Source organism: Cetorhinus maximus, chromosome 1 (assembly GCF_964194155.1).
Source record: "Cetorhinus maximus chromosome 1, sCetMax3.hap1.1, whole genome shotgun sequence".
NCBI classification, from domain to species: Eukaryota; Metazoa; Chordata; class Chondrichthyes; order Lamniformes; family Cetorhinidae; genus Cetorhinus; species Cetorhinus maximus.
Window position 1 is genome coordinate 116,013,929 of NC_135879.1, and position 20,843 is coordinate 116,034,771.

General features: G+C 42.2%; 1 protein-coding gene and 1 long non-coding RNA gene across 3 annotated transcripts in view; one reads left to right on the forward strand and one right to left on the reverse strand.

The window, feature by feature from the left end:
• ccdc149a (coiled-coil domain containing 149a) overlaps nucleotides 1-16,766 on the reverse strand; it is a 169,209-nt gene extending 152,443 nt beyond the window's left edge. The window contains exon 1 of one of the 2 annotated variants that reach the window (XM_078545892.1): nucleotides 16,589-16,766. In XM_078545892.1, the coding sequence (XP_078402018.1) occupies nucleotides 16,589-16,636 (48 nt within the window). In that variant the 5' untranslated portion in view covers nucleotides 16,637-16,766. The remainder of the gene's footprint in view (nucleotides 1-16,588) is intronic. The other variant, XM_078545886.1, reaches the window with a different exon arrangement.
• Nucleotides 16,767-16,865: 99 nt separating this feature from the next.
• LOC144682975 (uncharacterized) overlaps nucleotides 16,866-20,843 on the forward strand; it is a 35,428-nt gene continuing 31,450 nt past the window's right edge. The window contains exons 1-2 of the long non-coding RNA XR_013577148.1: nucleotides 16,866-16,898; nucleotides 18,076-18,163. This is a non-coding gene — a long non-coding RNA (uncharacterized LOC144682975). The remainder of the gene's footprint in view (nucleotides 16,899-18,075; nucleotides 18,164-20,843) is intronic.

A 20,843-nucleotide genomic window follows, 5' to 3' on the forward strand; every position in this document is an offset into this window, starting at 1 on the left:
GATGTCTGATAGCGGGAAATGTGGCCCACCATCAATGGGTTGAGTGGACAATTGCAAACTGGTTTCACGAAGTTGTGAAACCGGTTTTTGGCCTTCTCGCCATATTGTCCACTCATGCCACCGAGCATGCCCGACGCCAGCGGGCAGGGAAAATTCCACCCTAGGAATTTTCTCCTCTTCAACAATGAGAATCTATCAGTGGGCCCAGTCAGCAGGCACTGATCAGCCAACACTAGTAGAGTCCTGGACCCCATAAGTTGTTAAAAAATCTGGTAGAATTTTTCAACCCCTTATAAAGGAGGCCAAATGGCCACATAGAGGTTTTACGGAAGGCGCCACTTTAAATCCAATTGCTACTTCTTGCAGTAACGAGTCACAGAACTCAGGTCAGTATCTCATGCCAAAAGTTCCAATTTCCTTAGTCAGATGGGTTCCTGAGATAAGACAATAGTGACACAGACATCTTTGGCCATAATTACATGAGATGAAGCTTCCCTTTAACCTATGCATCAAAATGAGGTCAGCACCAGGCAGGCACAACTCAGCCCACTGAACTTTGGCCTTATAAGCTATAGATGATACATTTTCACTCAACATCTTCAAACAACCCTAATTTAAATACAGAAGTTAGTTACTCCATCTTTTTCAAGCATTTCGAGGAACAATAAATCTAGTGCTAAACAATGCAGCAAATAAGCATTTTGAAAAAAAAATGATTGCTACATTTGAGAGATTGGATAGTCAATATATATGCTGCAGAATGATATTCTGAGTTCTGCAACAGTAAGATTTAAAATATTTTAAACAGCATTGCTGTCTCAGAAATATTTTATTTTGTCAGTCTGACAAAATTATTTTTCCCAGGATTTTTTTAGCACCATTTATCAAAATGTAGCTGAACAAAATATTTCCAGGAATAACTATTTAGCATTTTTTGGTTGCTGATCGATGGCATACTATAATTCATGCTAAAAAAAGTAATATATGGGCAGTCCAAATTAAAATGCCAATAAGCAGCAAAATAAGCTGATAGTTTGGATGTCTAATGAATAGCAAGTGCACATTTTTAACACTTTAATGACTCATCTACCCTCCTTAGACAGCACCTTCCAAACCCACAACCGTTACCATCTAGAAGGATAAGGGCAGCAGATAGATGGGAACATCACCATCTGCAAGTTCCCTTCCAAGCCACACACTATCCTGACTTGGAAATATATCATCATTCCTTCATTGTCGCTGGGTCAAAATCCTGGAACTCCCTCACGCACAGCACTGTGAATGTACCTACACCACATGGACTGCAGTGATTCAAGAAAGCAGCTCACCACCACCTTCTCAAGGGCAACTAGGAATGGGCAATAAATGCTGGCCTAGCTAGTGATGCCCACATCCCATAAATGAATTTTAAAAAGTCACCGATTGATCCATGTACACTGTGGTATGTGTTGCTAAGCATTATAAACTTACAATTCTTAGTATTCTATACATGAGAAACAAAAACACTACTAAACTTGGTCAAAACTCTTGCTACCATACATGTTTCTTTAAAATTTGCAACAAGATAATGAAATATTTGAACATGCCTACCACCAGTTAGGAACCAAAAAGGAGGTGATTTTGTAAAGGCAAAGGTGCTAATTGAGTGCCTTACATCTGTCTTTACTAAAGAAGAGGATGCTGCCAATGTCACAGTAAAAGGAGAAGGTAGTAGAAAAAAATGGATAGGATAAAAATAAATAAAGAAGAGGTACTTAAAGAGTTGGCAATCCTCAAAATAGAAAAGTCACCCAGTCTGGATGGGATGTACCCTAGGTTGCTGAGGGAAGTAAGGGTGGAGATAATGGAAGCTCTGATCATAATCTTCCAATCCTCCTGAGACATAGGAGCAGCGTCAGAGGACTGGAGGATTGCAAATGTTAAATCACTGTTCAAAAAAGGGGAGGGGTAAACATGGCAGTCATCCTAACATCAGTGATGGGGGGACATTTAATAAGCTGAACCATTTTTACTTGTAAATGTATGGGTTAATAAATGACAGTCAACATGGATTTGTTAAAGGCAAATCATGTTTTTACTAACTTGATTGAATTCTTTGATGACTAATGGGGAGGTCTGATGAAGGTTAATGTTTTGTATATGGGCATTCCAAAGGCATTTGATGAAGTTCCACATAATACATAGTACACAAAATAGAGGCCCCTTGAAGGATTAATGGCGCTGTAACAACATGGGTACATAACTGGTGAAGAGAAAGAGAGCAGACAGCAGTGTTGAACAGTTGCTTTTCAAACTGGAGGGAAGTATAGTGTTGCCCTCAGGGGTCAGTATTTGGGTCAGGTCATATATGTTGAGGACCTGGACTTAGATGTAAATGGCATAATTTTAACATCTGCAAATGGCACAAACTGAAAAATGCGTAAACAGTGAGGTGGGTAGTAACAGACTTGAGGTGGACTTAGGCAGATTGGTGAAATAGGTAGGCATCAGAATTTAAGACAGAAGTATAAAGTGATGCATTCTGGTAGGAAGAATGAGGAGGGGCAATATGAGCCATCGGGTACAATTTTAAAGGAGATTGTGGAAAAAAATTTGCTGGGTGGTTTGTGGGGTGGGGGGGGGCGGGGGTGTGGTGCGGAGTGTGTACTGAAACAAATCTTTAAAGGTGACAAGGCAAATTGAGAAGGTTAAAGGCTGTTTAAAAAGTACTGTATATGATATCCTTGGCCTTATAAACAGAGGCACAGGGTACAAAAGCAAGGATGCTATGCTAAGCCTTTATAAGACACTGGATGGGCCACAGCTGAAGTATTGTGTTCATTTCTGGCCATCACACTTTAGGAAGAATTTCAATGCCTAAGGCAGCATCTAGAGCAGATTCTCTAGAATGGTACCTGGGATGAGGGGCTTCATTTATTGCCCATCCCTAATTGCCCTTGAGAAGGTGGTGCTGAGCTGCCTTCTTGAATCACTGCAGTCCATGTGGTGTAGGTACACCCACAGTGCTGTTAGGGAGGGAGCTCCAGGATTTTGACCCAGCGACAGTGAAGGAGCGGCGATATGTTTCCAAGTCAGGATGGTGAGTGACTTGGAGGAGAACTTCCAGGTGTTGGGTTCCCATCTATCCGCTGCCCTTGTCCTTCTAGATGATAGTGATCATGGGTTTGGAAGGTGCTATCTAAGGAGTCTTGGTGAGTTCCTGCAGTGCATCTTGTAGATGGTACACACTGCTGCTACTGTGCGTCGGTGTTGGAGGGAGTGAATGTTTGTGAATGGGGCGCCAATCAAGTGGGCTGCTTTGTCCTGGATGGTGTCAAGCTTCTTGAGTGTTGTGGGAGCTGCATTCATCCAGGCAAGTGGGGAGTATTCCATCACACTCCTGACTTGTGCCTTGTGATGGGCAGGTGTTGGGGAGTCAGGAGGTGACTTACTCGCTGCAGGATCCTTAGCCTCTGACCTGCTCTTGTAGCCACAGTATTTATATGGCGAGTCCAGTTCAGTTTCTGGTCAACAGTAACCCCCAGGATGTTGATAGTGGGGAATTCAGTGACGGTAATGCCATTAACATCAAGGGACAATGGTTAGATTCTCTCTTGTTGGAGATAGTCATTGCCCATGAAATATGCCACCCATGAAATAGTGGTGGAAGCAGATCAAAAGAGAATCGGATAACTATTTGAAGGGAAAAATAATTGCAGATCTATGGGGAAAAGGCACCAGAATGGGACTAATTAGAACCAACACAGACATAATGGATTGAATCATCTGATTCTGTGCTGTATTCTTCATCCATGCCATGTATGTCTGTCTGTCTGTCTATCTACCTATCTATTCCATTCCAATGCTGTCCTGGCCGGGCTACCATTTTCCACTCTGCTTAAAATTGAGGCCATCCAAAGCTCTGCTGCCAGTACCCTAACTCATACCAAGTCTATTCACCCATCACCACTGTGTTTGCTGACCTACATTGGCTCCCACTCTGGCAGCACCTCAATCTTAAAATTCTCATCCCTACATGGCCTCACTCTTCCCTATTTCCAACAGTTCCTCCTCATAACCCTTCAAGATCTCTGCCCTCCTCTAATTCTGGCCTCTTACACATCTTGATTTTAATCGCTCCACCATTGGTAGGATTTCAGTTGCAGAGGCCCTAAGTTCTTAATTCCCTCCCTAAACTTCTCCACTTCTGCATCTCTTTCCTCCTTTAAGACACTCCTTAAAACTTCTTTAACCAAGCTTTTGGTCATCTGTCCTAACATCTTGTATTGTGGCTTGATGTCAAACTTTGTTTGATAACACTCCTGTGAAGCACTTTCAGACATTTTCCTATGTCGTAGGCCCTATATAAATGCAAGTTGGTGTTGCTTTGTCATTCGATGATTCTAAATAAATAAAACTCCACACAGGAAATTTATCAGTGAACTGTTCATGCCACAAATGAAAAGTCATGTATAACTCAGGAATAATTGTGAGCTGTGTAATCTCCCTCAATTGTGAAATAATAGTTTATGGCATTTATTATTGAGCTTGCCCTTGTTTCACCTCCCATTCCGTGCTTACACAGGCACTACTTGACCCAGCAACACGACACATTTGGGCATGCACTAATCACTGTCACTCAATATGGCCCAACAGAAAACAGGGTTAGCAGAGAGCCAGTTTTTCCACAATACTGTACAGTATTCATCTGTTCTCACTGGGACTATCAGCAGAAGCCTGACAGTCGTTCCTGAAGTAAGGGCATTAGGCATCAGTGTCACAATAGGGAGGGTGCCTAGTAAGAGCATCTTGGTGCTGGAATCCTGCCAGGAACCCTTCCTGGATATAAAACAGTCCCCAATCAAGAGAGGGGTGTCACAGGGTGGGGGGGGTGTTTAAGAGCCGAGCAGAAATCCCAACTCACCACTACCCTGTCAGAAAAAGGAGAATCCAGGCCTCACTGCCTTGACTCATACAGTGAAGAGGGCCAGGTACAGGGCATCCAAGAACAGTGTCCCAAGAAGGAGTAAAGGCCATCGGGAAAGGGGAGAAAATTGAAATAAAAAATACTGGACATTAATTCACAAGAATCATTTTTTCTTCAGCTAGTTCTCCCTCTGCCTACTACCATCTTTTCTCTTTTTTGCTGAGACAAAATCCAGGTTTCGCTGTAGTTTCCACCATATAAATTCTGTTGTTGAGTCAAGAGGTCTCCAAGCAAAACAATTATATATATATTTTTTAATAGTTTGTATCTCAAAATTATGCCCTCAGTGCCTTTTAAATATAATCACAATAAGCTCTAATAACATAAAGCCAAGAAGGTAGTTCAGCAGCCTACTTTCAAGTCATGATTTATATTATGCTAGGTAGCATAAAAAACACAGTACAGCTGGAAGCAACTATTGACAACTCATTATTGTCATCGAAATACCGACTCTTTCTGGTATATTTCAGCAGTCAACTTAGCTACAATGGTAACAATGTTGACACCCTATAAAAGCAACTAACTATTTTTGATGATAAACTCACGAGCTTGTGGAAATTATTGACAAACTCTTTAACCTTATAAACTAAGTAGCGATTAAGCCATTCTACACCATTTAACAAGCCATCACTGAAACACCTATCGTCAACAACAAATTTGTCACCTTGCAATGTAAATAAGTCATTAAAATACTTATTGGAAAGGTCATAATACATTTTAAATTTTATATGCTTGTGAGCTCCACTGAGGTAGAATTAGCCTAAAGCTAATGGGAGGGGGCAATGGTGTAGTGGCATTGTCACTGGACTAGTAATCCAGAGACCCAGAGTAATGCTCTGGGGACCTGGGTTCAAATCCTACCACAGCAGATGTTTGAATTTAATAAAAATCTGGAATTAAAAGTCTAACGAGAACCATGTTGTTGTAAAAACCCATCTGGTTCACTATTGCCTTTTAAGGAAGGAACTCTGTCATCCTTACCTTTCCAGACCCACATATGGTTGACTCTGGAATGGCCTAGCAGCAGCTCACCACCATCTTCTCAAGGGCAACTACAGATGGGCCATAAATCCTGGCCTAGCCAGCAAAGCCCACATCCCATGAATGAATATAAAAAAGCAATGCTATTCCTTTAAATGATGGTGCCTGGAAAGTATACACCAAGTAACTGAGTAAACATATAAATAATGCTCCAGGAGGGAGCAATGAGAAAGGGAACAAAAATAAAAATAAAAATACTTGGGAAAACTCAGTAGGTCTGGCAGCATCTGCGGAGAGGAACACAGTTAACGTTTCGAGTCCGCATGATTCTTCAACTAACTGCACAGCTCCTCCTCGGCATGAACCCATGGAATCACTTGTTTGTCACATGACTATTTTAGGTTACTCTCAATCACTAAAAGTTACTGCACCAACTAATGTTTAACTAAGGAAACATACTGAAGCTAATGATGCAAAATGACTAATAGTTTCTGATAACAATAGATTGATCCCTGGACTCCAAGGGTTAAATTACAAGGAGAGATTACACAAATTAGGGTTGTATTCCCTGGAATTTTGAAGGTTAGAAACAATTTGATTGACGTTTTCAAGATATTAAGGGAATAGATAAGGTAGATAGAGAAACTATTTTTGCTGGTTGGGGAGTCTAGGATTCAGGGGACATAGTTTAAAAATTAGAGCCAAACATTTCACGAGTGAAATTAGAAAATACTTTTACACATAAAGGGTGGTAGAAGTTTGGAACTTTCTTCTGCCAGCAGTGATTGATGCTTGATCAATCAATAATTTTAATTCTGAAACAGACAGATTTCTGTAAACTAAAGGTATTGTGGAATATGAAGCAAAGGTGGGTATATGGAGGTAGGTCACCGATCAGGCATGATCTCACCGAATGGTGGAGCTGCATCAAGGGGCTAATTGGCCTCCTCATGTTCTCATGTTCCTATCCCACGTAGTGTAAATATGGAATTTATTTCATGTATACGAGATAACCCAATTGGAACCATTTTCACAAGCCATCAGCAACTGGGGAAAAGAGCGAGCCGCGCACTCAATGTGTCAGCAACCATTAGTCAACACAGATCAGGTTTTTATTTAAACTTAAACACCCATCACCCTGAACCAGAATAACTTCAATTATCCACCAGAATGAAATATAAAACTTAATTTTAAAAATGCTAACAAGCAATCATAATGAAATCATCTGCAAAATAAAATTCATGCCCCACCACGTCATGCACAGATCTTCTTCAACTTATTAGTTGTTACCTACAATGGTGATGAGTGCAGAGACTCAACCTTTTTTGCTTGAGATCCCGCCCTCCACCCCCTCCTGTGTTATATAAAAAATCCACATAGTCCCCGTCGCACAAAACAAATATTATTTTCTGTATATTAGTTATGCATAGAAACATTTACGTACAGCAGATCATTTGACTCATTGTATCTGTGCTGGCCAAAAAAAAGTTATCTGGCCTTTTCCCACCTTCCAGGTCTTGGTCTGTAGCCTTTAGGTTAGGGCACCTCAGCTCCATATCCAAGTATGATGAGGATTTCAGGGAGTAAGTTTCAGATTCCCACAACCCTGTAGGTGAAAAAAAATTACATCTCAACTCCCCTCTACTCCCTCTATGAATTACTTTAAATCTATATCCCCTAATATTGACCTCTCTTCTAGTGGACATAGCGTGGATAGGAAGATCCTACCTAGACCCTTCATAATTTTATTACACCTCAGTTAACCTTCTCTGTTCTAAAGAAAACAACCCTAGTGTACCTATTCTTCCCACATAGTTAAAATTCTCTAATTCTGTCAAAATCCTCATAAATCTCCCCTGAACACATTCTAGTGCAATCAAATCCTTCTTATAATGCAGTGATCCGAACTGTACTCAGCACTCCAACTGTGGTCTAACTAGTGTTTTATACACAAGTAACATACTGCAGATGCTGGAAATCTGAAATGAAAACAAAAAATGCTGGAAATACTGAGCAAGCCAGGCAGCATCTGTGGAGAGAAACAATGTTAATATTTCAGGTCAATAAACTTTCATCAGAACTTCTTGGTGTTTTATACAGTTCTAGCATAACCTCTTTGCTCCAGGCCTCGGCCGATAAAGGAAAGTGCCCTGTTTGCCTTCTTGACCACGTATCCGTCTGTCTTGCTACATGATGGACATGCACTCCAAGGTTCTGTTCCTCAACACTTTTCAGAATGCTACCATTTATTTTGTATTCCCTAACCCTGTTTGCCCTCCCCAAAAGCATCCTTCTATGGATTGAATTTCATTTGTCACTTTTCTGCACATCTGAGGAGTTCATTTATATCTTCCTGCAGCTACAATTTTCTTTCTATCAATCACACAGTCAATTTTTGTATTATCGGCAAACTTCTTAATCATATCCGCCAAAATTAAGTCTAAATCATTGATATTTATCACAAACAGCAAGGAACCTAGTACAGAGCACTGCAGAATCTCACTGGGGTTTTTAAAACTTAAATCAGATCCATGCATTAGTTAAAGACCAGGAAAAAGGATACTGCAGCTAAGCCTTCCAGTCACAAATCCGCCTGTAGACAATAATCCTTTACTTCCGACAACTGAGCCAATTTTGGATCCAACTTGCTACCTGCCCTTGGATCTCCTGAGTTTTTACATTTGTGACCAGTCAGCCATGTTTGACCTTATGAAAAACCTTGCTAAAATCCTGTAGACCATATCAAACACATTAGCTTCATCAACCCTCATTACCTCCTCAAAAAGCTAATCAAGTTAGTCAAACATGACCTTCCCTTAACAAATCCATGTTGACTGTTCTTGATTAATCTATGCCTTTCTAAATAACAATTTATACTGTCTCCAAGAACTGTTTCTAGTAATTTCACCACCACCAAGGTTAGGTTGACCGGCCTAGCTGCTATTATTCAGGCTATCACTTCCTCCCTTTTTAAACAATGATACAATGTTAGCAGTCCTCCGGCATGATGCCTGTAGCCAGTGAAAATTGAAAAATGGTCAGGGCCTCTGCTATTTCTTCACCTGCTTCTCTCAGCAGCCTGGGCTACATTTCAGTCAGGCTGGTGATTTATCCACTTTCAAGGATGCTAAGGCTAACCTAATGATGGAATGGGAGGACAGGTAGCAGGTGAAGTTCAATGCAGAGAAATATGAAGTGAGCATACATAGGATATGAAAGAACATGGAGGGACAATGTGAAATAAAGGGTAAAATTCTAAAGGGGGTACAGGAGCAGAGGGAACTGGGTGTATAAGCACATAGGTCTTTGAAGGTGGCAGGACATGTTGAGAGCAGTTAACAAAGCATACAGTGCCCTAGGCTTTATTAATAGGGGCATAGAGTTCAAGAACAAGGGTATTATGTTGAACTTGTATAAGACACTAGTTCAGCCTCAGCTGGAGTATTGTGTCCCGTTCTGGATGCTGCACTTTCGGAAGGATATGAGGGCATAGGAGAGAGTGCAGGAAATATTCATGGGAATTGTTCCAGGGATGAGGAACTTCAGTTATGCAGACAGGTTGGAGAAGTTAGGACTGTTTTCCTTGCAGAAAGGAAGGCTGAAAAGAGATTTGATAGAGGTATTGAAAAATCATGATGGGTCTGGACAGAGTAGATAGGGAGAAACTGTTCCCACTCATGAAAGGGTCAACCATGAGAGGGCATAGATTGAAAGTATATGGCAAAAGAAGCAAAAACAATATGAGTAAAAAAACTTCTGTGCTGTAACAATTCTAGCACCTTAATACTTTCTCCTTCCCTACGTTTATCCCATCCAATATTGCACATTCCTCCTCCTTAACTTTAACATCTGTGTGAATTCCCACCTGCTTTGTGCCCACATCTTAGGTCTCCACATTAGGTTTCCTCTCTGGTCACTAATCGGCCCTACCTTTTCCTTAGTTATCCTTTTGCTCTTTATTCATTTATAAAACATGTTTGGGTTTCCCTTGATTTTACTTGCCAATGTCTTTTCATGTGCTTTCTTTACATTCCTAATTTCCTTTTTAATTTCACACTTGCACTTCCTATGCTCTTCTAGGCTTTCTGCAGTATTGAACTTGCAGCATCTGACATAGATTCCTGTTTTTGCCTTATCCTACTATGTATGCTCTTTGATATGCAATTAAATATTTATATTTACATAGGAACATGCAAACATGGAGCAGGAGTAGGCCATTCAGCCCCTCGAGCCTGCTCTGCCATTTAATAAGATCATGGCTGATCTGATAGTAACCTGAAATCTGCATTCCACCTATCCCCGATAACCTATCTTACTTACCTTGCTTGCCAAGAATCTATCCACCTCTGCCTTAAAATATTCAAAGACTCTGCTTCCACCACCTTTTCAGAAAGACAGTTCCAACCCTCTTTTAAATGGGCGGCCCCTTATTTTTAAAGGGTGACCCCTTATTTTTAAACAGTGACCCCTAGTTCTAGATTCTCCCACAAGAGGAAACGTCCTCTCCACATCCACCCGATCAAGACCCCTCAGGATCTTATATGTTTCAATCAAGTCGCCTCTCTCTCTTCTAAACTCCAGCGGGTACAAGCTTAGTCTGTCCAGCCTTTCCTCATAAGACACCCCACCCATTCGAGGTATTAGTCTGATGAACCTTCTCTTAACTGCTTCCAATGCAATGGGGAGGTGAAGGGAAGATGTGTTTGCTGGTGGCATCATGCTGGAGTTGGCTGAAATGATGGAGGATGATCCTTTGAATGTGGAGGCTGATGGGGTGATAAGTGAGGACAAGGGGGACCCTATCATGGTTCTGGGAGGGAGAGGAAGGTGTGAGGGCGGATGCGCAGTAGATGGGCCGGACACGTTTGATGGTTGACGGCCCTCAAGGGCCCAAACACTCCTTTCAAGTGAATCAGCATTTCACTTGCACTTCCCTCAATTTAGTCTACTGCATTCGCTGCTCCCAATGCGGTTTCCTCTACATTGGAGAGACCAAATGCAGACTGGGTAACCGCTTTGCAGAACACCTTCGGTCTGTCCGCAAGCATTACCCAGACCTCCCTGTCGCTTGCCATTTCAACACTCCACCCTGCTCTCATGCCCACATGTCCGTCCTTGGCCTGCTGCATTGTTCCAGTGAAGCTCAACGCAAACCGGTGGAACAGCACCTCAACTTCCGACTAGGCACTTTACAGCCTTCCGGACTGAATATTGAGTTCAACAATTTTAGATCATGAACTCTCTCCTCCATCCCCACCCCCTTTCCGATCCCCCTTTTTTTTCCAATAATTTATATAGATTTTTCTTTTCCCACCTATTTCCATTATTTTAAAATATATTTCCATCCATTGTTTTTTCTCTACCTTTTAGCCTATTTCGATCCCTTCCCCCCACCCCACCCCCACTAGGGCTATCTGTACCTCGCTCATCCTGCTTTCTACCCTTAATGTCACCAATTAGCACATTCCTTAGATAATATCACCACCTTCAACACCTCTGTCCTTTTGTCTATGACATCTTGTGGCAATCTCCACCTATCACTGGCCCTCTATCCAGCTCTACTTGTCCCACAGCTTAAACCAGCTTATATTTCACCTCTTTTCTATTTTTACTTAGTTCTGTTGAAGAGTCATACGGACTCGAAACGTTAACTGTGCTCCTCTCCGCAGATGCTGCCAAACCTGCTGAGTTTTTCCAGGTACTTTTATTTTTGTTTAAGATTCCATCACTATTGTGGATGTATACCTCATTTTTTATTTAATAACACAAAAATAAAGCATGTATCCCACAGAAACACATTTATTTCAAGAGAAACCAGTACAATTCGATGGTGGTTATCTCTCAAAAGTTATGTGGATTCACTTGTTTACTGATTAGCATAAATTATGCAGGATTCTTAACTCATACCAGGGACTGCTCTCGTACTTTTTAATTCATTTATTCATGGGATGTGGGCTTCGCTGGCTGGGCTAGCACTTATTCCCCATCCCAAGTTGCCCTTGAGAAGGTGGCGGTGAGCTGCCTTCTTGAACCGCTGCAGTCCATGTCGTGTGGGTACACCCACAGTGCTGTTAGGAAGGGAGTTCCAGGATTTTGACACAGCGACAGTGAAGGAATGGTGATAATATTTCCAAGTCATGATGGTGAGTGATGTGGAGGTGAATTTCCAGGTGGTGGTGATCCCATTTATCTGCTGCCCTTGTCCTTCTAGGTGGTAGGGGTCATGGCTTTGAAAGGTGCTGTCTAAGGAGCCTTCGTGAATTCCTGCAGTGCATCTTTTAGATGGTACACATTACTGCTATTGTGCGTTGGTGGTAGAGGGAGCAAATGTTTGTGGATGTGGTGCCAATCAAGCCAATTGCTTTGTCCTGGATGGTGTCAAGCTTCTTGAGTATTGTGGGAGCTGCACTCATATAGGAAAGTGGGGAGTATTCCATCACACTCCTGACTTGTACCTTGTAGATGGTGGACAGGCTTTGGGGAGTCAGGAGGTGAGTAACTCGTCACAGGGTTCCTAGTCTCTGACCTGCTCTTGTAGCCACAGTATTTATATGGCTAATTCAGTTCAGTTTCTGGTCAATAGTAACCCCCAGGATGTTAATAGTGGGGGGTTCAGTGATTCAAGGGGCAATGGTTGGATTCTCTCGTGTCAGAGATGGTCATTGCCTGACACTTGTGTGGCATGAATGTTACTTGCCACTTGTCAGCCCAAGCCTGAATATTGTCCAAGTCTTGCTGCATTTGGACATGGACTACTTCAGTATCTGAGGAGTTGTGAATGGTGCTGAACATTGTGCAATCATCTGTGAACATCCCCACTTCTGACCTTATGATGGAAGGAAGGTCATTGATGAAGCAGCTGAAGATGGTTGGGCCGAGGACACTACCCTGAGGAATCCCTGCAGTGATGTCCTGGAGCGGAGATGACTGACCTCCAACAACCACAATCATCTTCCTTTGTGCTAGGTATGACTCCAACCAGCCGAGAATTTTCCCCCTGATTCCCATTGACTCCAGTTTTGTTAAGGCTACTTGATGCCACACTCGGTCAAATGCTGCCTTGATGTCAAGGGCAGACACTCTCACCTCACCTCGGAGTTCAGCTCTTTTGTCCATGTTTGATCCAAGGCTGTAATGAAGTCAGGAGCTGAGTGGCCCTGGCGGAACCCAAACTGGGCGTCAGTGAACAGGTTATTACTAAGCAAGTGCCACTTGATAGCACTGTTGATGACGCCTTCCATTACTTTACTGATGATCAAGAGTAGACTGATGGAGCGGTAATTAGCTGTATTGGATCTGTCCTGCTTTTTATGGACAGGACATACCTGGCCAATTTTCCACATAGCCAGGTGGATGCCAGCATTTTAGCTGTACTGGAACAGCTTGGCTAGGGGTGCAGCAAGTTCTGGAGCACAAGTCTTCAATACTATTGTCAGGGCCCATAGCCTTTGCACTAAACAGCCGTTTCTTGATATCACGTGGAGTGATGCTGTGATGCTGAGGACCTTTGGAGGAGGCCGAGATGGATCATCCACTCAGCACTTCTGGCTGAAGATTGTAGCAAATGCCTTATCTTTTGCACTGATGTGCTAGGCTCCTCCATCATTGAGGATGGGGATATTTGTGGAGCTCCTCTAGTAAATTATTTAATTGTCCACCACCATTCACGACTGGATGTGACAGGACTGCAGAGCTTACATCTGATCCATTGGTTGTGGGATCGCTTAGCCTGTTTATCACTTGCTGCTTATGCTGTTTGGCACGCAAGTAGTCTTGTGTTATAGCTTCACCAGGTTGACACTTCATGTTTCGGTATGCCTGGTGCTGCGGGGTCGACAGGGCTGAGATTGCCATTGTTATTTCCCGTGCCTAGGTCGATGCCAGGTGGTCCATCCGGTTTCATTCCTTTTTTTCTCACTTTGTAGTGGTTTGTTACAAGTGAATGGCTTGCTAGGCCACTTCAGAGTCATCCACATTGCTATGGGAGTCGCATGTAGGCCAGACCAAGTGAGGACGACAGATTTCCTTCCCTAAAGGGCATTAGTGATGGATTTTTACAACAATCGACAATGGTTTCGTGGTCATCAATAGACTTTTAATTCCAGATTTTTATTGAATTCAAATTCCACCATCTGTCGTGGTGGGATTCAAACCCAGGTCCCCAGAGCATTAACCTGGGTCCCTGTATAACTAGTCCAGCGACAATACCACTAAGCCATCACCTCCCCCAGTCTCTTAATCTAAGGTACAGGCCTCTATAGTTTAAAAATTATGATAACCAGTAATTCAGAGATGGAAAATGCAACATAAAGGCCGACTGGATGCACAATGAGATTCTGAAGGAAGGCAGAGTGAGAGGTAGAATGACAAGTTGGTTTGGGAAAAAACTTCAGCATAGTGAATTAAGGATTAATGGAGCATCACTAACATGAAGCAATGTGATATGCCCATGCATGTATGACACTTTTCAAAGTTTCATTGAAAAACCCAAGACCAACAAGTAGAAGGATATATCCTCCCTGCATTATGTGAAATGAGCTCAACCACATTTATAAAAAGTTAAATTTCTATAACAAAGAGAAAACCTTGACCCAATGTGTGGCCAGCTATACAAGTGAAACCATGTTATTCAACACACCTTATTTACAAAATCTAGGTTCACAGCAACATGGATGAATTGCATTACATGTATTTTTCAGCTCTTGTAAAACCATTTTATAATGCTTTGTGACTGGCTTCCACTCTTTCTGATTTTAGATGCAAGAATTCAGTGTTTGAGCGAACAGCTGGAAACTCTAAGCTTTAAATTTGGACAATTTGTCAAAAGTCTGGCTTTGAAAATTCATTTCTTCACAGTAGCATAGGAACAAGAATAGACATTCACCCCCACAGAATCATAGAATTGTTACGGTGTAGAAGGAGGCCATTCAGCCCATTGTGTCTGCACTGGTTCACTGAGCATTTTAACTTCGTGCCAATCTCCTGCCTTTTCCCCCATAACCCGGCACATTGTTTCTATTTAAATAATGATCCAATGCCCTCTTGAATGCCTCAATTGAACCTGCCTCCACCACATTTCCAGACAGTGCATTCCAAACCCTAACTACTTACTGTATGAAAAAGGTTTTTCTCACCACACGTTTGTTTCTTTTGCAAAACACTTTAAAACTGTGCTCTCTGGTTCTCGGTTCATTTATGAGCAGGAACAGTTTCTCCCAACTACTTTGTCCAGACCCCTCATGATTTTGAAAACTTCTATCAAGTCTCCTCTCAGCCTTCTCCTCTCCAAGGAAAACAGTCCCGACTTCTCCAATCTTTCCTCAATCTGTCGGTGCAGACTCGACGGGCCGAAGGGCCTCTACTGCACTGTGTGATTCTATGATTCTATGAACTGAAGTGTCTCATCCCTGGAACCATTCTCGTAAACCTCTTCTGCGCTCTCTCCAATACTTTCACATCCTTCCTATAGTGTGGCGCCCAGAATTATACACAATACTCCAGCTGAGGTATAACCAATGTCTTATATAAGTTCATTACAACCTCCCTGTTCTTGTACTCTATGCCCCTATTAATGAAGCCTAGATACTGTATGCTTTAGAAACAGCTCTCTCTCTGCCTGTCCTGCCACCTTTGATGACTTACGTACATATACACCCATGTCTCTCTGCTCCTGCATACCCTTTAGAATAGTATCCTTTATTTATACTCTCTCTCCATGTTCTTTGTACCAAAGTATATCACCTCACACTTCTAATAATGAGAAGCATAGACTACAGGATTCAAACCTGCATGAGGAAAAGCCAATTGATTTCAAATCCATCCCCTTAATCACTTGGCCACAACTACTTAGTTGGAGCCTGTTCTGCTGTTCAGTCAGATGGCTTGTGATATTTAAGATTTTCTAAACACTTTCATCATCAACAACAAACAATTAGTCCTCAAGGGCTTCCCCCTCCCCCTCCCCAACACGTCTTGTTCATGCTTCTGGTGTTGTCTCAGTGAAAAATGATGACGGTTGCTACACTGAGAAAGTCTGGTACTAATTGAGGGAGAACAAACATTTTCCCCATGTCAGCAGGAGGACAAGAGTTGGGAAAGAAATCAAGCAGTCCTGACAATGGTTTTATCTTTCAGACAACTTATTTTGTTGTTGTTTTCACAAAATAATAATAAATACAGCTCCTGAAATTTACACTGTCTGCCCATGATGCCGGCGCTGACCGTCTCAATGATGTGTATCGGGTGTTTGGATAAATTGTGCAATTGATAATGCAGAAGTGGGGCATTATCCCATCCTCTACCTGTGCCCATGCGTACTGGCTGCATCAGGAATCCTGACGTGGAGCATCTGAGCTGGATCCGGGAACGCGGCCCGGAGATGCTCAGGCTCAGCTGCACGAGCTGCCGCAGCTCCACGCTCAGACGCGGCCGTGATCCGTGGCTCCCAGCACCAGCGACAGGAACTAAAGCCGCAGCCTTATCGGTTGCTGTGAGTTCTGGATTAAAGTCTGGATTTTACACTTAACCACGTCTATTCATTAACACTCTAACTGGCAGGCTGTCCTGTCAGAACAAGTAAACATAATCCCGCAAATGGCTGGATGACATTTCCTTATATTGATTCATTTAACGAAAACTCACCTCGTTCACTAGCCCCTGCCATTCGCCTTCGCTCCTCTTTGAAGTCATTTTATTACAAAACTACAAGAATATATATAATGTGTATGAACGCAGTTGATAAATGGAGCTACCAAAGAAACAATATGCGTGAGGTTTGGGATCAGTCAACCATGAGCAGTCGCTTCCTCCCGGTTGTGCTACCTCACTTCCATGTGTAGACCAAGCCCAACGTCAGGTCAACTGAGGGTAATGTGAGCCAAGCTCAGCAGGAGGTTAGTTTAATATCACTACTACCTGATCCGGGTTAATTATACCGCAGCTCTATAATGTGGTATGGTTTCCTCTCAAAAATGTAGTTAATTGATTTTTCTTCTTTCAAAGACTTTTTTCACTTTTAAATAATTTTGGCTGATTTATGCATATCTGCCTTTGTTTGTTGTTAAATTCATATACTGACAGTATTTGTGTTAAGGAGTAGAATTTCCCCTAATCCCTGGTGACAGAATTTTATTAAGAAATTCTTCCTCCCCCACCACCCCCCCTCGATCTGCCCTGACCAGATCCTCCTCCCCCACCCAAGCTGCCACTTCTCACCACTTCCACATCTTGTATCCATTCCCCTGACTTCTGGCCCCCTTAGCTCTGGAGATGTGATGGGAGTATTGGCACCTGTCGGGCATTAGACCCATCACCTGGCCTCCCCTCATCTTCTAACTGTCCCCTAGCTTCTACCACATTCCTGTCAATGAGCTAAAAATGGTTTTGTTATTTATCGCCTTTTGGCTTCAACCCTCCCTACCTTTTCAATTTTCTTTGGCCATATGTTCTGATTGCCTTTGCAATCTCACTCCCTTGCCATCCTCAGCAACTGAGTATCCAGATACTCTCCCTAGGCTTCGCAGCCTTGCTACCTCTTTTTCCTTCAAACATTTTCATAAAACCTACTACCTGTCTCTGTAAAGTGCTTTAGGATGTTTTATTAAGTTAAAGGTGCTAAAAGGTATGGAGTTGTTGTCAAACCAGTCAGCAGCAAATCTCACTGGTGGCATCACAGCAATCAACAGCCCTGTAAAGATGCAGTGCATACACTGTTGGGCTTATTCCTTCTCAATACTGCTAGACCCAGACTATGTCAACATTACCACTCAGCACACTGTGCTCCCAGTCATACCCTCCAATACTCCTACGCCCATAAAACTGCACATAAAGGGAGTAGAAGTGGGAGATAGGTTCACAGTTAATTCTCTGGCAAACATTATTGTCAAGCATGATTCCCACAGGATTAGTGAAGTTACCCTTATGCTCAACTTCCTGCCTCTTGATTCACCGACTGGCACACTGCCCCCAATACAAATAACATTACCTTTCTCCCACTACATAAACAAACTCACACAAATATAACATTCACGAAACTATTATGTCTATATTGAAGACACTATATAAAAACATTTGCTATTTACAAATTAGATATTATCAATATTTTATGTACTAATCAAATAAATTTTTAGGAATATAAGAGGATTTTGGAGGGATGATTGGGGAATGCTGTTAGATAGGAACAACAGGAGTACAGAAGAAAAATTGAGTTCAAATGTGGTAAGAGAAGTGTTAAGTCATGCACTTTGGATGATTAATGTGGAAAGACCGTATACTATAAATGGCATGATTTTGAAAAGTATAATGAGCAGAGAGACTTTGGTGTCCATATGCACAAATCCTTGAAGGTGTCATGACAAGTTGCTAAGGTGGTTAAGAAAGCATATGGATTACTTGGATTTATAAATAGAGGCATAGAATATAAACGCTAAGAGATCTGGCTAGAAATTTATAAATCATTGGTGAGGCCTTTGCTGGAGTATTGTGGACAATTCTGGGTATCACATTTCAGGAGAGATGTAAAGGCTTTAGAAAGTGTGCAGAAGAGATTTACCAGAATGTTACTAGGGATGAGGGACTTAAGTTATGAAGAGAGTTGAGAAAGTTAGGACTATTTTCCTCAGAAAAGGGAAGGCTAAGAGGTGACCTCAGAGATTTTCAAAAGAATGAAAGGTTTTGATTAAATTGATGTGAACAACTGTTCCTTGTGGTGAGTGGGACAATAACCAGAGTTGTGTATTTAAAACCATTGAACAAGTACGTAAGGATGGGGAGCTTACAATGTATTGTCAAAAAGCTGTGGTTTGGAACTAAATACGATTGCTCCTTCAAATATCCAACACAGGCAAATGACCTCCTCCTGTACTATAAATTTGTCTGATTCTAAGAGACCATATCAAGCTAATAGAAAAGGCTCACACAAGTGAAACAAAGGCCTGAATTTTCCTAGCCCCACGGAAGCGGTGCTGGAAGCAAATTCTAAAAGTGGCCCATCAGGTTGGAGAACCAATGCTCCAAGCGCTTTTTCCAGACATGAGTCACTGCAGCATCAGCTACATGCTGGCACCAGGAGGTTGCCAGTTAGGCCAATTAAGGGCCCAGGGGTGCAGGAGGAAACTACAGGGACCTTCTCAGCATCAGATTAGCACCCCACAGAGTAAGGTGGCCAATGGCAGCTTAGAGGCAGCCTAACCAGTAGCAGCCTCGGGTTTGGGTCTTACTTAGTTACCGCAGCACAGACCCACTGGAATGCGATGGCCATGGCCATGTCTGCAAGCCATCCTGTGGGGGAATGTTGCAGAAAACTGTTCCATTTTGGGGCACCCTTGCAGTTACCCGACTGCCTCAGCAGCACCCGCCTTTGTCACTGGGGCTGCCGACCAGGCATCACTGCAGGCCCTCAGTATAGATTGAGCCTCCTATTTCTCTGGTCCGCCTGCTGTCATTAATTGGACAGGGTTCCCAGAGACGTCTTCTTAACTGGCTGCCTCCTGGAAGATTGCGACCAATGTTCCACTATGGCCACTTTCTGGTTCCTACCCAGAATGGAGGCCAACATTGGGATCACAACCCAAGCAGGAAAATTCAGCAAAAGGATTCAAATGGAATATGAAAGAAACTTACAAGGCATATCAAAGCAAATATTTTTATAACTACGTTGAGAGGGAAAGATTAGAAGAGGACTGTGGGCCCATTAAAGGCAGGTGCAGGTGTGGCTATAATGGGGAATAATGCAATGGCAGACTTGTTAAAGAAATACTTTTATCTGTTTTTACAGGACAGGAAATATAACATATCTTGTTAAGTTCCTACAGCTGTATCTAGAGCATGAAATATGATTACCAATGGCAATTGGAGAGTAATTTCCAAGAATTTTTCCTAAATTGGCTTAAGGTTGTTTCTGTTTCATTGCCTATCCCAGGAGATTGTGTAGATTTGTGTACAGGAAGCACCATGTCTGGATGGGATGGGCTTGATGCACCAGTTGGTCTTTTCCTGTACCCGTTGGTTTGATTTCACAATGATTTATTTTAACTTCTGTTCATTTTTTGATAATTTTTTGAAATTAGTTTAAAACTTTCCAACATGTAGTTTTTTTTTCAGTTTCATTCATTTTAGCAACTCTGGAATTCCTCCCGCACCTCCCCCCCCCTCCCCCCCCCCTCCACCCCGGTTAATATTTTACAATAGTTTCTTTATTTTTAACCAGCTCTTTATTCCCAATGGTAGCTAAAATATAAGCATCACATAATCCTTTCCTTATCAAACAATACATCTTGCAACTTCCCAAAACATTGTTTATGCCAAATCCACTATATATGTAAGAACAGTGAGAATAATTTAATGTATTTGCACTCCCAGTGCAGAACTTTGCATGCTGGAAGTGCAAATTGGGATTTCAGACACAGGCACCTGCTCCCACTTAGTTTTATTGAACAGAAAATCAATGGGGGGAGAAATTGAGCCCAATTCACAACATGCCCATCTGGAATGTTAATTCATAAAGTAACTCCTCATGATCTTTTCACTAAGTCTTACATTTCTTGATGAATAAATTGGTACAGATTCGGAACTGAAGTTTGTTCTAAATTACAGTGACTATGAGATGGATTATACTTCACCATCAAGCAGACAAACAATGATTTTAAAAACAATCATCCCAAACATAATAGGTAGGTGTGAAGAGTGTGGGGAAAAGTTTAACAGCCAAACATAATAGGTAGGTGTGAAGAGTGCGGGGAAAAGTTTAACAGCCAAGAAACCTGGAAGTACGGGTTTCACGGAGGCTCTGCTAAATTTAACATCAGGACCTGATTTTGAAAATATTCTGTTTGCCATCCAAAGCCAGCCATGTTGAAGGCTGGATATTTGGAAGTAGGGTGAGTAGATCTATGGGGGT